At 45.4% G+C, this 13,590-nt stretch overlaps 1 protein-coding gene across 3 annotated transcripts in view; it reads left to right on the top strand.

Moving 5' to 3' along the window:
- The window catches only part of tenm2 (teneurin transmembrane protein 2), a 253,418-nt gene that overhangs the window by 190,981 nt on the left and 48,847 nt on the right, over positions 1-13,590 (top strand). For all 3 annotated transcript variants that reach the window (XM_037077578.1, XM_037077579.1, XM_037077580.1), the window contains 2 exons: positions 3,068-3,299; positions 13,580-13,590. The exon at positions 13,580-13,590 is cut by the window's right edge and continues 228 nt beyond it. In XM_037077578.1, the coding sequence (XP_036933473.1) occupies positions 3,068-3,299; positions 13,580-13,590 (243 nt within the window). The remainder of the gene's footprint in view (positions 1-3,067; positions 3,300-13,579) is intronic.

Below are 13,590 nucleotides of genomic sequence, written 5' to 3'. Positions count from 1 at the left end.
CTTCTTGTCACTTTTTTTTTTGTTTGTTTGTTTTCTCCTTCTCAAGGCTGCGTGACTTTTGGAAGTTCTTCCTCGTGCGGCTTTATGTTTGCAGGATAAACATTAGTAATGAGTCATTATGCAGTTTCTCCTTCAAATATTGATTCAATGAGGAATAAAAGAAACAATCACTTTCTGTCTTGTAACAGTTGGGTTCAGTTATCCTGACAGTACGGGACAATCGCAGCGGTCCCAGGAGGCTATAAAGAGAGTAAATGCGTAGAATCACCAGCGGTGCCTCTCTCACCATTTACATTTTTCTGACATTATCTGCTGACGTGTAATAGAATTTGCTGCGAGATGAGAGATAATGGCATTTTCGTCTCTTTTCTTTGAGGGGGGAAATGTTAAAAATCTTTATTACACAACAGCGGCGCATGTGAATCTCGGCGACAATACAGGATATGACTCAGTCCCTGCGTAACAATTGGCTGGATTGTTGAACAATACTCTCTCCCAGCAGTATAGGGTGCCCATGAGTGCACGCAGAAAAAAAAAAAAAAAAAAGACCCACAATCACACACACACACACACACACACACACACACACACACACTCAGGCCGCAGCAGTTCATGGAAAACTAAAAAAAACATGTATTCCTCTTCCATACAAGGTGTGCTATATATTATTCATCAGAATTTGAATGAAAAAAACTGTTCAATATTTATGGCAGGAAAGTGAACAAAGGCGAAACGCGAGCATTTTCATACGCAGATTTAAGCATGGGAGACAGCGGGGCAGTGAGCGAGCACGGGAGTGCCTACTTTTTATTTTTGCATCCCTCGGACTGCGTTCCTATCTGCATGTGTGCGTGTCGGCAGGCAGACGGGCTTGTTTTCTTTCCAGCATGTGGCTCTGTGTTGTGTGCGTTGTTGCTATGCTCAGATAAAAGTCTTTATGCAGATGGGGTGTAGTCGGAGCTGTTTCACATTTATGGGGCATTGCAGTGAAGTCGAGTCACATTTATTTAAATAGCGCTTTTAACAAACAAGGTTTATCTCAAAGCGCTTTACGTCTCAGCAAAGGACACAAACAAAATGCAAATAAAAGCGAGATGAAAGAGGGGAACAATCCCGGAGAAGAAATGAGGGTGTGTAGGAGAGGGAGGGAGGAGGAGGAGAGTACGAGAAAAAAAAAACTCTGCATACTTTAAATATCAATTTACGCTCTGCATGTATGATGCAAGGCATGGACTTTTCCTGCAGGGGTGCAGCTACTTGTATATCTGCATAAGCTAGCGTATGTATGTGTCTCCCAAGAGCGTGTTCTCGTGTGCAAACAGATGTTTTGTGTCTGTCCCGCGTGGCAGAGGTCAGCCCCCTCCATCTTCCTCTCGTCTCCTCCTCCCTCCTCTCTCCTTTTCACGAGCATCTGTTCTCCAGGGCCGGGTGGGTGACACCTGCGTCCCAGTGGCGGCGCGCAGGAATGAGGTCACCTTACAAACCGGTCGCCATTACAGCTGGCGTGGCGACGGAGCTCGGGGGGGCCCCTTATCGGCTCGAAAAAACACCCGTCCGGGGGAGAAGTGGAACTTACAATGCAGGGAGACATAGTGCTATAAATACGCTCCGAAAAATGTTGCTTGGGAAATTTCTTGACTGACAAATATCAAAGCAGAGAGGCGGACAGGAGAGTGTGACACGCCGACTCGTCTCCCCTCCTCACGCGCGCCGCTTCCTTTCTTATCTTATTCAAGAGGAGGCGACAAATGCGGGAGGACAAGTGTGATCGCGCAGCTTGACAAAGCAGTCGCCTTTGTTGTGTTCACCCCACACGTATGTGTGCATATGTGTGCTTACTCCATCCTTTGATCAGTACGAGGAAGGCAATGTGCAAACAAACACAATCACTATAATGTATTCCCCGCCTGGGTGTGTAGAATAATGATGAAAGTGCAGCGTGTGGTATTGATGAAAGAAAAATGCAAACTGTGTTGTAAGGCCAGGATTCAAAGCCAGATGTAACATCAATGACCGCGTGTTTTGCGATAATTCCAACGTTTCTATTCAGGGAGCATTAGACTGAGGGTGCGGGCAGTTTGTTGTGACATGTGAAGTGATTCTTCTTTAAACGTGTTGTTTTTGACTTCTTTTCTAAAGCTGCGCATCGAGTGCGTGCACCTGTCAATGTGTGAACTGGAAGTATGCAAATGCGCGAGAAGTGATCCGGCTGTGTCAAGCTCTCCAACGCTGTATAGTATTTTGCTTATTGATTTGTCTGCACAAACCCACACACACACACACTCACATATATGCTCGAGACAGGCTGAAATTCCCCCACCGATTCATAGAGAGAGAGCGAGAGAGAGAGGGAGGGAGAGACAGATAGAAAGTTGATGTGTGAATGGGTGTTCTTGTCTGAGTCATCCGGGTTTGTTTTTCGGCTCTCTCACTCAACAGTCCATTAGCTCAGTGTTGGAAGGGCTGGTATTGGATTCTAGCTGACATGTTCCCCCAAGTCTGAGAGCGAGAGATGAGGGCACATGCTGTGCAGAGTGCTCTAATACTGCTTACACACACACACACACATACACACACACACACACACTAGCTTTGTGAGGGGAAAAAAAAAAGACGAGATAGAAACGGTGAAAGTGAGAGAGGAGCAAGAGCAGAAGAATTGGCTAAAAATAAAGGGGACGAGCAAAACTTGCGAGAGGAAAATGTGAAGACATGATTATCAAGTTTCACGTTATCTATCAAGCTGGAATCCCTTTTGTAAAAGAAGTTATCGACCATTCGGAAAATATGACACCTACTCCGACAGAAAAAATGATCGGCAACATGAAAGTAGCTCATAATGGAATGTTAATGAAGTTATTTGCTAGCTGAAAAGAAGGGTTTAACTTCTTTGGCACGCCGGGAAATAAACAACTATCAAATAACGCCGATCCCACATTTGGATTTGCGGCATTTTGGAATGAAATCCCACGCTCTCGCTCCCTCGCTTCATCTGAAACTGTCTTTGATGTCATTCACAAAGAAGTGTGGCGCTTCAATTTCTCTCTCTGTTCTTGTCTTCTTCCAGGGGCTGCCAACCACCACAGTCAGTCCACACTACGGCCTCCACTGCCCCCTCCGCACAACCACCACACCTTATCCCACCAGTCTGCCAACAGCCTGAACAGAAACACCCTGAGGGGGGGACGCAACCCCATCCATGCCCCTGCCCCGGGCACTGGAGACGGTCCAACTACCCCGGAGTCAGTCCAGCTGCAAGACAGCTGGGTCCTCAACAGTAACGTCCCGCTGGAGACCAGGTCAGAGCAAATATAGTGCCTATATTTCTCTCCTGTTTTTTTTTTTTTTTTTTTTACAGTTGACATGTTTACCTGACGCTGATATCCAGAGCCCACTTATAGTAAGCACAGCAGTGGAATAAGCCTCGGGTAATCGATAGTAGGGAATGAAAGGTCAGAGCCACGCTGCTTCAACAACAGTCCTGTGACCAAAGAGCGGCGGTGTCAGAGAGAACTGCCAGGAGAGAAAATAAGAGCCGAGGGAGGATGTTGCCCTGATACAGAAATGTTCACTCACTCAGGCAATCAGAGAATTTGGTATTAGTCAGCGAAAGGGAGGCAATCGTCTTAGTCACCTTGGAACAAGTCACTGTCGGGCCCGCGTAGAACAGCAAAAAAGAAACACCACTTAATACCTGGTCACACAAAAAAAGAGACAACATTTATCCACATGTCCTTGTGAAAAAGACGATGCTGCAAGCTCGGAGGCTGTGGCTGGTAACCTGCTAGCTTAACAGTAATACTACAGCTAGTGGACGAATAACAAAAGAAAACAGTCTGCCAAGCTTCCTGGTTGGCTAAACAGCCAAGCATATTTGTATCATTGACACCAGTCTCAGGACTAACTGCATGCAAGCAGCTTATTCCCTGGTGGAGCAGGGTTATATAAAACCAGATGGCCCAGCACAACTCAAATTCAAGGGCCACGCTGTATGTCAGGCTGTCCCCACCACTTTACAGCAGAGGGTCCAATAGGAACAAAGTAGGAGACATTAAAAATGAGCTAAGCAAGCATGACTTCACTATAGGTCACTATCTTAGATGTGTCACTATCTTAGAGAATAAAAACAAGTAGGACACGATGATCTTTTCAAAACGTAGGCTATTCCACCTAAATAGCAGTCAGTCAGTCCACAGTATATGTCAATATTACATTCTGATTTTAGATCATATGCTGATATCATCGACTATCTACTAATAGTGCTCTTGTTCATGTTGTAGGCGTTTGTTTAGTTTACCGTGTACTGTGAATACGAGGTGCCATGTTAAGGTTCTGTGATAGTTACGTACCAGAATCAGCAGCAGCTGGTTTCATTTCTTGATGCAAGCTGTTTATCAGAACATTTTAAACAAAGCATGCTTTAAAAAGTGGCGTGGAAATAACAACCCATAGTGTGACCATTTCGGGCTCTACGGCTCCCCAGTCCTATCGAGCACTGTAAGGATGGTTCATTAGTAGTAAACGCATTCTAACTTCGAGGGTGCTCACACAGTGAATTTCAATACAGGTCTAATAAAGGTCAGAATAAAAACATATGGCACAGCTGTAGGCACACCACGCTTTATTTTCTAATCTTGAATAAATAAGTTGGCGGAAAACTGTAATTGACTAACAACTGTTTAAAAGCTCAAACTAAAGAGACAAAGCTGGTAACACTTGATTATGCAGGACTGTAAATGTTACAGTAGGTCGTATTTAGAGAGTAACATATAATGTTAACTTTGAAATACCTCCCACTTACAACAAAAATTACCTCAAAATGTATTGAAATCATTTTTTTTTCTGATTGTTAAGTTGGTCAGAATGTAAAAGGTAAAAAAAAAAATGTATCTCAAGTTTGTGACCTGCAGATGTTGGACAGAAACTCACTGCAATTTAGTGTCCTGCTGAGGGGAAGTTAGACAGTAACTAGTTGAAAGTTTCCTCAAAAAGTATTAAGAAATTACTGCATGTTGGAAAATAGCGTATTAAGAGTATTGTTACTAAAAAATGTTGAGGTGATTTACAGGTATTTATTGAGGTAGTTTTGTAATTAAGAAATTTCCAAGATATTTCCAATATGATGACAGCTCCAGATATGTAAAAAGTGTTTTCACAAAGTTTAACACCGTTGAACTCTACGGTGTTCGAGAATGCTGGTTCCACTAGATTTACCAGACATTGCGTTTTACCTTATTTATGATTTTAAGACTTAAAACCACCCTTTTCCTCACATTTAGTGGTAAGGTAACAGCAGAAAATTCCGCTGATTTATCTCTAAGAGACCAGCATACTTTTTCAGTACATACGTCATACTGTCTGGGTTTTTTTTGTTGTTTTTTTTCCAACGAAAGCTGCCCTTTTTAGTTCACTGCGCAATACTGCAGACTATCATGAGTGTCACTTAGAATCTTTCCTCTATCATTCAAAGCCAATATATGAACCACCTAACCGAAAGAAAAATTGCTTTTGGCCTCTCAGTGCTACTGGAATGCATTCTCCGCCTCATCTTCAAGCGCAACACACACACACACACACACACACACAAAGGCTGCCATGTGTCAAAGCTGTTATGCATGCAACCTGGAGTGAGGGAGCAGGAAATACAAACCATTTCACACACCCTACACATGCGCTTTTGCCAGTACACAAAGAACACTTACCGGGCTAACAGAGCATTCATGCAGAGTATTACTATTCATGAGGCCTGCAGTGAGAGGGACACCGCCTACATCCTTGCTAGCATGCGCACGCCCGCCTTCTGAGCATTTACTCTGCAAGCTGTAGTTGTGTTTCTCCTGCTGGGCGCTGGGGCCTCCATCTCTGATGGTCCCAGATAAGCTCCCCAGAGTGCAGGCCCGGTGCAGTATTTATGAGGCCCCGTCATGTTTAATTCAGTCATGCTGATCTCAGGTCTATGCTTAACCCTTTGCTGATGCATCGCGCCGATGTGCATTATGGGTAAGACGGAGGAGCTCGGCGGTGAACAAGAGTACTGTCACCTTCAAATAGAAGCTACTTGCGGTCGCAGATCTTTTATCTAGACCATGTTGCCATGGCGATGCACATGCCATAACAAAGTTTGAGGAGGAAATACTTTTTGTTTTTGTGTTATTGTTGGGAATGATGCAGTGATCTTCAGGGCAAGGCAAAAATAAATTTCTTGTCGCAGAAGGTGTTGCGAGCACCATCTTTACAGATTTAAATGAAGCAACACACACACACACACACACACGCTGTCGAGGCCTCCGCAGTGCCAGTATTTGGTCGTGTTCAGGTGGTGGGGTTGGACTATGGCTCGGAGCCTGTCGCAGTGAATGGAGCCCAGAGCAGAGTTTCCAGCTCCACCCCTCCAGCCCAGATTGGGCCCTCCTCTCTGGGCCTGGCGATGGCGGAGGCAGGGTGGGCTGGCTGGAGCTGCTGGAGCATGTGACTGGGTCAGAGCCAGCCGAGCGCAGCCAGAGAGTCACACCATCCCTGCGCTGGCAGAACACGTCCTCCATCTCATTATAAAAGACAGCGAGGAGATGATGAGCGCACGTGATTGTGTGCGTTTGTGTGTATGTTTGCATCCGAGCATGTGTGGGGTTTTTTTTTTCTTTGACGGCGTGCGCTCCCTTACTGTAGTCATATGTAAATCTTGGCATTTGTTGTCCACACATTACAGAAAATGCGTGTGCGCAAGTGTGCGTGTGTGTGTTTTGGCTTGACCCGATAGTGTGACAGCGCTGAGAGGATGAAGATTGATCACCTAAGAATACCCCAGGGCTTGAATGACTGGCAGAGAAAGAGAGAGATAGAAACAGACGAGGGAGGGGGTGATATAGCAGAGAAATATAAGTTGGCAGAGCGAGAGGGAGGTGTGGGGGGGGGTGGAAAGGAATGGTTTACGGTAGAGGAGGGAGTGATAAAGAGGGAGAGAGAGGGAGAGACACGGGGAGAGGTGGTGATTGAAGGAGATTGTTTTGGGGAGTGTGTATGAGAGAAGATAGAAAGGCAGAGGAGGGAGATTGGGACCCGTAGAACATGGATACGTTTACCGGTGTGAGATAAATGACTATAGATGGCTGGTGCAACCATCGCTGTGTGTATTTGTGTGTGTGTGTGTGTGTGTGTGTGTGTGTGAGCAAGAAACAGACAGAGAATGCATTCCCCCCTGCGTGCGTGCGTGCGAGCACACGTGTGTTGCAGCATGTTTTTTCCACGAGAAAGCACCTGATTTCCAATCGGTCCCTGGGAGCCTCTTGGCTTGCTGATGCCAGTTCCAATCTCTCTCCGGGATCTCAGGACATTCCCCTGCATCCCCCCTGCTCGCTCTGCTGCGGGGCCACAGCTCGAGGGGAGAAATAAGATCACCGAGAGGGTTGCAGCATCTCAATTTATCTGGAGGGAGAAGCGGTGGCTGGTTGGCGGGGTGGAGGGAGGAGGGGGGGGGACTATAGGTTGCTTTCAAATGCATTACTCAGGGGACAGAATCAGAGACGCTACCTGCGGGAGCCACAGGAGGTGGAGGAGAAGAAGAGGGAGCTGGCTACGGAAAAAAAAGATTTGTGCCAAGGCCTGTGACCACCGACAGAATATGATGTGAGAGTTTAATAATCATATTCTTTGCATTAAACATTATACTGTAAGCGTAACATCCTACATAATGATCCGGAGTTACTTGATACGACCCAGTTTTCTCAGGGAAGGAGAAGCAACTTAAAAACCAGTGGTGTTTGTTCAAATAAAATGATTTATTCACGAGGAACTTAATAATTATAATAAATAATTGACACCAACGAAAAAAGAACATGAGGCAAAACTACAAATGAAGAAAGGGCCTTCGGGTGCTGCTCAAATCAAATTAATAACCAAAAGGAGACTCTTGAAATAAGAGCTACGAGAAACTTTTTTCCAAAAAGAAATCAAAAATGGAAATAAAACCTCACTATATGACCTTGCTTCAAAACAGCATCCCTGCTCCCACTCTTTCTTAACAAAGGAGAGAGTGTGTGTGTGTATGTGTGTGTGCATGTGTGTGTGTGTGTGTGTGTGTGTGTGTGATCAGCAAGCAAAGCTTTACCTGGCCCAGTCCCCGGGTAGTGAACGAGTACCTCAGTGCTAGTTTCACAGAGTTTGAACAACAATTAACATCTAACAGTCCGAAACGAAAGCAAGCTGTAGACTGAGAGCCGACTCGACTGTCAGGCTGGCACAGCGTCTGTAGCTCCTCGCTCCCCAAATTGCATCCACTGGATTTGAGCGCTGGACTGGATTTGAGTGCCGCTCATCAAGATGCCGTGATGGGCATCTCAATCTGGGGGACTTGACACACTTACAACACGGCTGCTGACTGTAGCTGCAGCACGCTTATTTAAGGAATCAATTTAAACTGGAAAGAAAGACGAGGCATGCACGAGTCGTTAAGACATTTATAATGAATATGGAAAATACCATCAATTGCATAAATTCAGCCAAATCAACGTTTTTGGTTTTTTTTGGAAGCAGCAGCTGAGAAAACAATTTTAACAAAAGGTCCATTTAGATATTCTGTAGCTTTTGATCTTAATCAGAAGGAGGACACTGTCCCTTTGTCATAGAGTTGTGGATGGTTGTTGAACCAAAAAAGAACATCTCTGAAAGGACATCTCGAAAACGTTAACATCAACAGTAACTCCATGTTAACTCCAATGTGATCTAGAAGCTCTCGTAAAGCTACGAAAAAGACCTTGTGGTGAGATTATATTACGAACTAAATATCAGTCTGAAGGGTTAGAAATTGAGGATTGAGATGTGTTTTTCCGACTGATAAACAAGCCCTGTTTTTTTGCTGAAGCCACAGCAGACCTGGGAAAAAATATGTTTACCTTCAACTGATGGAAGGCAAGTTTGGGTTTTTGTGTCCGCCTTCATCATTTTGGCAAACTGACTGAAGTTCTCCACCCTCAAGTCCTATTAAAGACTGGAACTTTAAACTAACGTTAACTCGATGCAGATTCCACTGGGTAATACGTGTGTCCAACTCAAACTTCGGCCGACACTCCAACATGCTAATTACTGCGTAGCGAGCGCATACAATGTGATCAATCGATCTCTCTCTCCGGGCTTAATCACATCAGATCCTAACACATCTCATCGACTTGACAATGGTTCAAACACTCATTAAACTCATTAGCTGTGGCCTTTTCTGCGTGAAGCTTATTGAGCCTGATATTTTATTTCATAAAGATATGATAAATTCCTCTGAATTCTACATTTCAGGTGAGGAGGAGGCAGAAATACTCAGTAGCAGTAAATGACATGCGGAAGATAAGTTCCAAATCTCCACCCAAAACTGGGGCTGTCACTTGGGTGAACTCTTCCGTTAATGTGGAAAAAAAAACAAAAAAACAAAAACTCTCCAGCTGGATATAAGATTTGATGCCTTGTAAGTTTTAGCTTATTATCACCGAGCCTCAGAATTTTCCCATGTCCCCCTTCAAAGCGACACTCAGTGAATGAAAGCCCATTATACTGCATCCATCTGCCCATTATTGTTTCCCACAATTGTAGCAGGGAACAATTCTCATGACGCCGTCCTCGAGCATCCTCCACTCCCCAAGCCCTTTGTTTCATTCTCAGATCTGACCGTTTTTCAGTCACCCCCATACCGAGCCGACCTCCGTTAATTGTTCTCTACCTCTGATGATGATTCTCACAGTGCTATCCTAAGCAACCACATGTTTGTGAGAGCTCAGAAAAATGAGCGGTGTGTGTGCGCGTGCTCACGGACGCGAGCGTGTTCATTCGCTCAAGGGGAATGCGAGCTTTGACTTCTTGCTAATTACCCAGCATGCTCTCTGTTCTGTGGTTAATTGTCCAGGTCCTCTTTTTCTCTCAGTGGGGAAAGGGGGTTGGAATGGAGTGAAAACACTCCCCCCCCCCCAACCTCGCGCTGTCTGTCTTCTAATCTATAGCCTCACTCTGCATCTGCCATACCTCTCTTATGTCACTTTGGCCCCGCCAGGATGCAAATGAAATGTTTGGTATCACTTACGGAGTGCTCCCGTGAAAAGAAAAACCCGCATAATTTTTTCTATTGTTTGCGCGTGGGCGGGCAACTCCCGTCTGAGTCTGTGCAAATGTGTGTCAGTGTGTGAGTGCTTGTTATTGCGTGTTTGTGTGCGCGTGCTGCATGTGTAAGACAGGATGCATGACAGCAAGGTAGCAATGGTTCGACTTGAGGGGCGGGTGGCGGTTGTGAAGGGTTTGGTGTGTGGGGGGGGGCTGCTGCTGCTGCTACTGGCAGGGGAAGGAGGAGGAGAGGGTGGGGGTCTCTGTCAGCTTCCCTCTAATTATGTGTGACGTTTCCATGCTGGACCACTGTCAAAAACCCCACAATATTCACACACAAATACACAGGCGCGCGCACACGCAAACACACACCCCAGCCTAATGATACAGAGTTGTGATTGCCGGCTGCCTGCTATGATAGAACCCCTCCATGGTCCTCCGCAACATAAATCAATGTCAATTACCTCCCCAGAGCACATTAGACACTTTCCATTTCTACTCGTAATTAGTATGGCCCATAGACATATTCCCATCCCACACCAGGCTCACAGTGGAGCTTCTGCACACAAACAACAAAGCCGGGGAATGAAATAAATTCAGTGCCCACGTTCAAACACATACCAGCACATTAAATCGTATACATTGTGTCCCACGGAATGCAAGTAGCTCACCCGCTCACCCTCTCCTTGCGTTCGCACGCACATTAGGGGCACAGTAATTAATTACCGCTGGCCTCGCCATCACAGAGCGCGGCTGTGAAAATGAGTCGAGGCGAAACGCGCATGCTGCTTGACCTTGGGTGTGTGCTTGTGTGTGTTTGCGCGTATACACGTGCATAGATTTATGAACACATATTAAAATTGATGGCTGTGACACTGAGAGGCTGGTATTTTTAGACGATAACCTCGTATTTCTTTTGCGTGCCATCTCCTCGCGTTCTTTCAGCCTCTATCTGTCTAGAAGGTTTCTCCTCCACCCCCCCCCCCTTTTTTTTCTCTTTCCCCTATTTTCCTTGGTGTCACGCAGCCTACCTGACAGGTAAAGGAGGGAGGAGAGAGGAGCTGGAGTACGAAAAAAGGGGAGGAATCCAGCAGTAAAGCAATCCAACAATCAGTGGCATGAGCTGATGAGAGAGTGAAAGAGAGAAATAGAGCACAGGCTGGCTGAATAATTGATAGTGAGTGGAACGGTGCTCCCCAACCAAATCTCCATCCTCCGAGCACATCACCTGTTTCCACCAACTGTTTTTAGACGAGCAGACACATGTACAGACACGCTGTTATGAAACAGCAGTTATTAAAGACATCAAAAGGACGGGGGACCACACAGCAAAGTGTTGTTAAGCACTATTTTAAATAGCAATCATCACATCCAGCTGCAGCAGTGGGTTATTACTGGCCCTACTAGCCTAGTCTGAATAAAAGGAGACGACGATAAAGAGCAGAGCACTGACACACATTTGTGCGCACACACGTTTTGCGTTGCTCAATATCCGAGGACTCTGTCTGACTGCGTGCCAGAGGTGAGTCACGTAGCGTGGACCCGCGGCCGATTTGAGTCACGAGCCTGGTGGTTTTAGACTCCACTTGACTCCACTTGACAAAGAAAGCAACTTGTAAATCGACTTGAACTTCAGCCATTTAATTCGGAGTGGTATCTTCCAAAAGCCCAAAGAGGAAAAATTCAGTCCAAAAAAAAAAAAAAGAAGAAGAAGAAGCGTTCGGAAGGTTGACTCTTAATTTTCATGGCAGCAGGTGGCCTTTGAATCAATTCAACTGCCGCTTGTTATGTTGGGCAAACATGTGGTGAAAGGTGGGTGCAGCAGTGCTGACAAGCAGTCAGGCAAAACATGACATCTTGCCACATTCAGATATGAAAGTGTTCTGTAGTCAATGATAAGAAAGTTTGACCCCGAGTGAAAAATAGATATTTTTCCGCTTACCTGCAGTGCTGGTATTTATCCATCCAGAGTGTTTTGGTGCGAGTTTGACGAATTTTGGAGATATCGCCCGTAGATGTGTCTGTTTTCTCTCGAATAAAATGAAAGTAGATGGTAGATAGTCTCGAGTAGTTATAGCATTTATTCACAGACAGATAGCACACAATGCATTCCTACGTTGACACCTATAAAGTTACATACAGGCACAACCAACTCACTGGTGCTCTTTAAACGAGTTTGCTACCTGTATAACTCATTTTATTTAAAAAAGTGAAGAAAAAAATAAAACATCTTAGATCTTAGGAATACTGCCTGGTGGATGCCCTGGATCAATTTTGGGCAAAACTTAGAAAATAAGACCCAAGTTGCCCAACATCAATACTGAAACAAGGCCCCAGCCATCAGAATGAGTTTTGTAGAAGTGAGGACTACAAAAAAAAAATTCCTCGCTTTGCAGAGATGTCCTCAGCCCCAAGGTCAAAAAAACTCACAAAGACAGAACCACCACAGCACCTCCACCTACGCACACACACTCACAAACACACAAACAGGCAAGTTCCACAAAGCCAGGAAGAGAAAAACTCCCTCTCCTCAGTCATCTTTGCGCCAATAGTCTGACCTCACCTCCTCTGATCTGACACACTCACCCGAGGGCTTTCTTCTGTCGTACCACCTGGTGTCTGTACAGGGGCAGCTCCACACTCCCCACGGGTGTTAGGAGAGTGTTGCAAAAAATAAAAATAAAAAAATGTCACCAAGGTGTGACAAAAGTTTTACTTACTTTGTCCTTGAAAAAGTTCCTTCAAGCACGGTTCTTTCATTTTCACCATGGCGACATCGTCCCTTGAAGGTCAGATCAGAAAAGAAGTCGGAAAGGAAGGAGGGGAATCTTTTTCGGGAATGAATGGAGACATGAGTGGAGTAGCAGTGGGGTGAAGAAAAATGATAGCAAGGGCACTGGGAAGAAGAGGGGAGGGGGGGAGGCACATTGGGTGAGCAGGTGCAGCGATAGCAGAGGATAATGGGTAATATGAGCAAAGGGATGATGGTTCAAATCCTTCTATTATCCTCTCTCTGAGCTCTGACCCTACCAGGGCAATGAGGACAGGGAAAGGGGGGACAGCGGGGATTCTGTGCAGCCATTGAGAGCAGAAACGAGGCACATCATAAGTAGAGTGAACGGATCCGAAGCGAGGGAAGAGGGGGGAGAAAAAAAAATAACAGTAGAGCAGGTGGAGGTTAAAAAGAGACTTTGGACTGGAACAAGCTGAACCGGAGACACAATCAGTTCAAGGGTGTTTAAACTCATATGTCAGGAAGGGTTCATCTGAAAAAGAAATTGGACATGAGCTTGCACATATGTGACCCAGTCATCTGGACGGTAGATTGGTGCGATGGGTCCTCCAATATATACCTTCCAATGGAGCTCAAAGAGTTTTTTTTGTTTGTTTGTTTTGTTTTTAACCTCTTATTTCGGCGCCAGTATCGGGTAATAACGCGAAACCTTTACATCGTCATTCGGCGCACGTGGAATGACCTTTCCCCACCTGTTTTCTTTCTCTTCAGGCACTTCTTGT

The sequence above is a fragment of the Acanthopagrus latus genome, chromosome 18 (assembly GCF_904848185.1).
Source record: "Acanthopagrus latus isolate v.2019 chromosome 18, fAcaLat1.1, whole genome shotgun sequence".
Classification (NCBI taxonomy): Eukaryota; Metazoa; Chordata; class Actinopteri; order Spariformes; family Sparidae; genus Acanthopagrus; species Acanthopagrus latus.
This window is presented reverse-complemented; position numbering and strand designations above follow the sequence as displayed.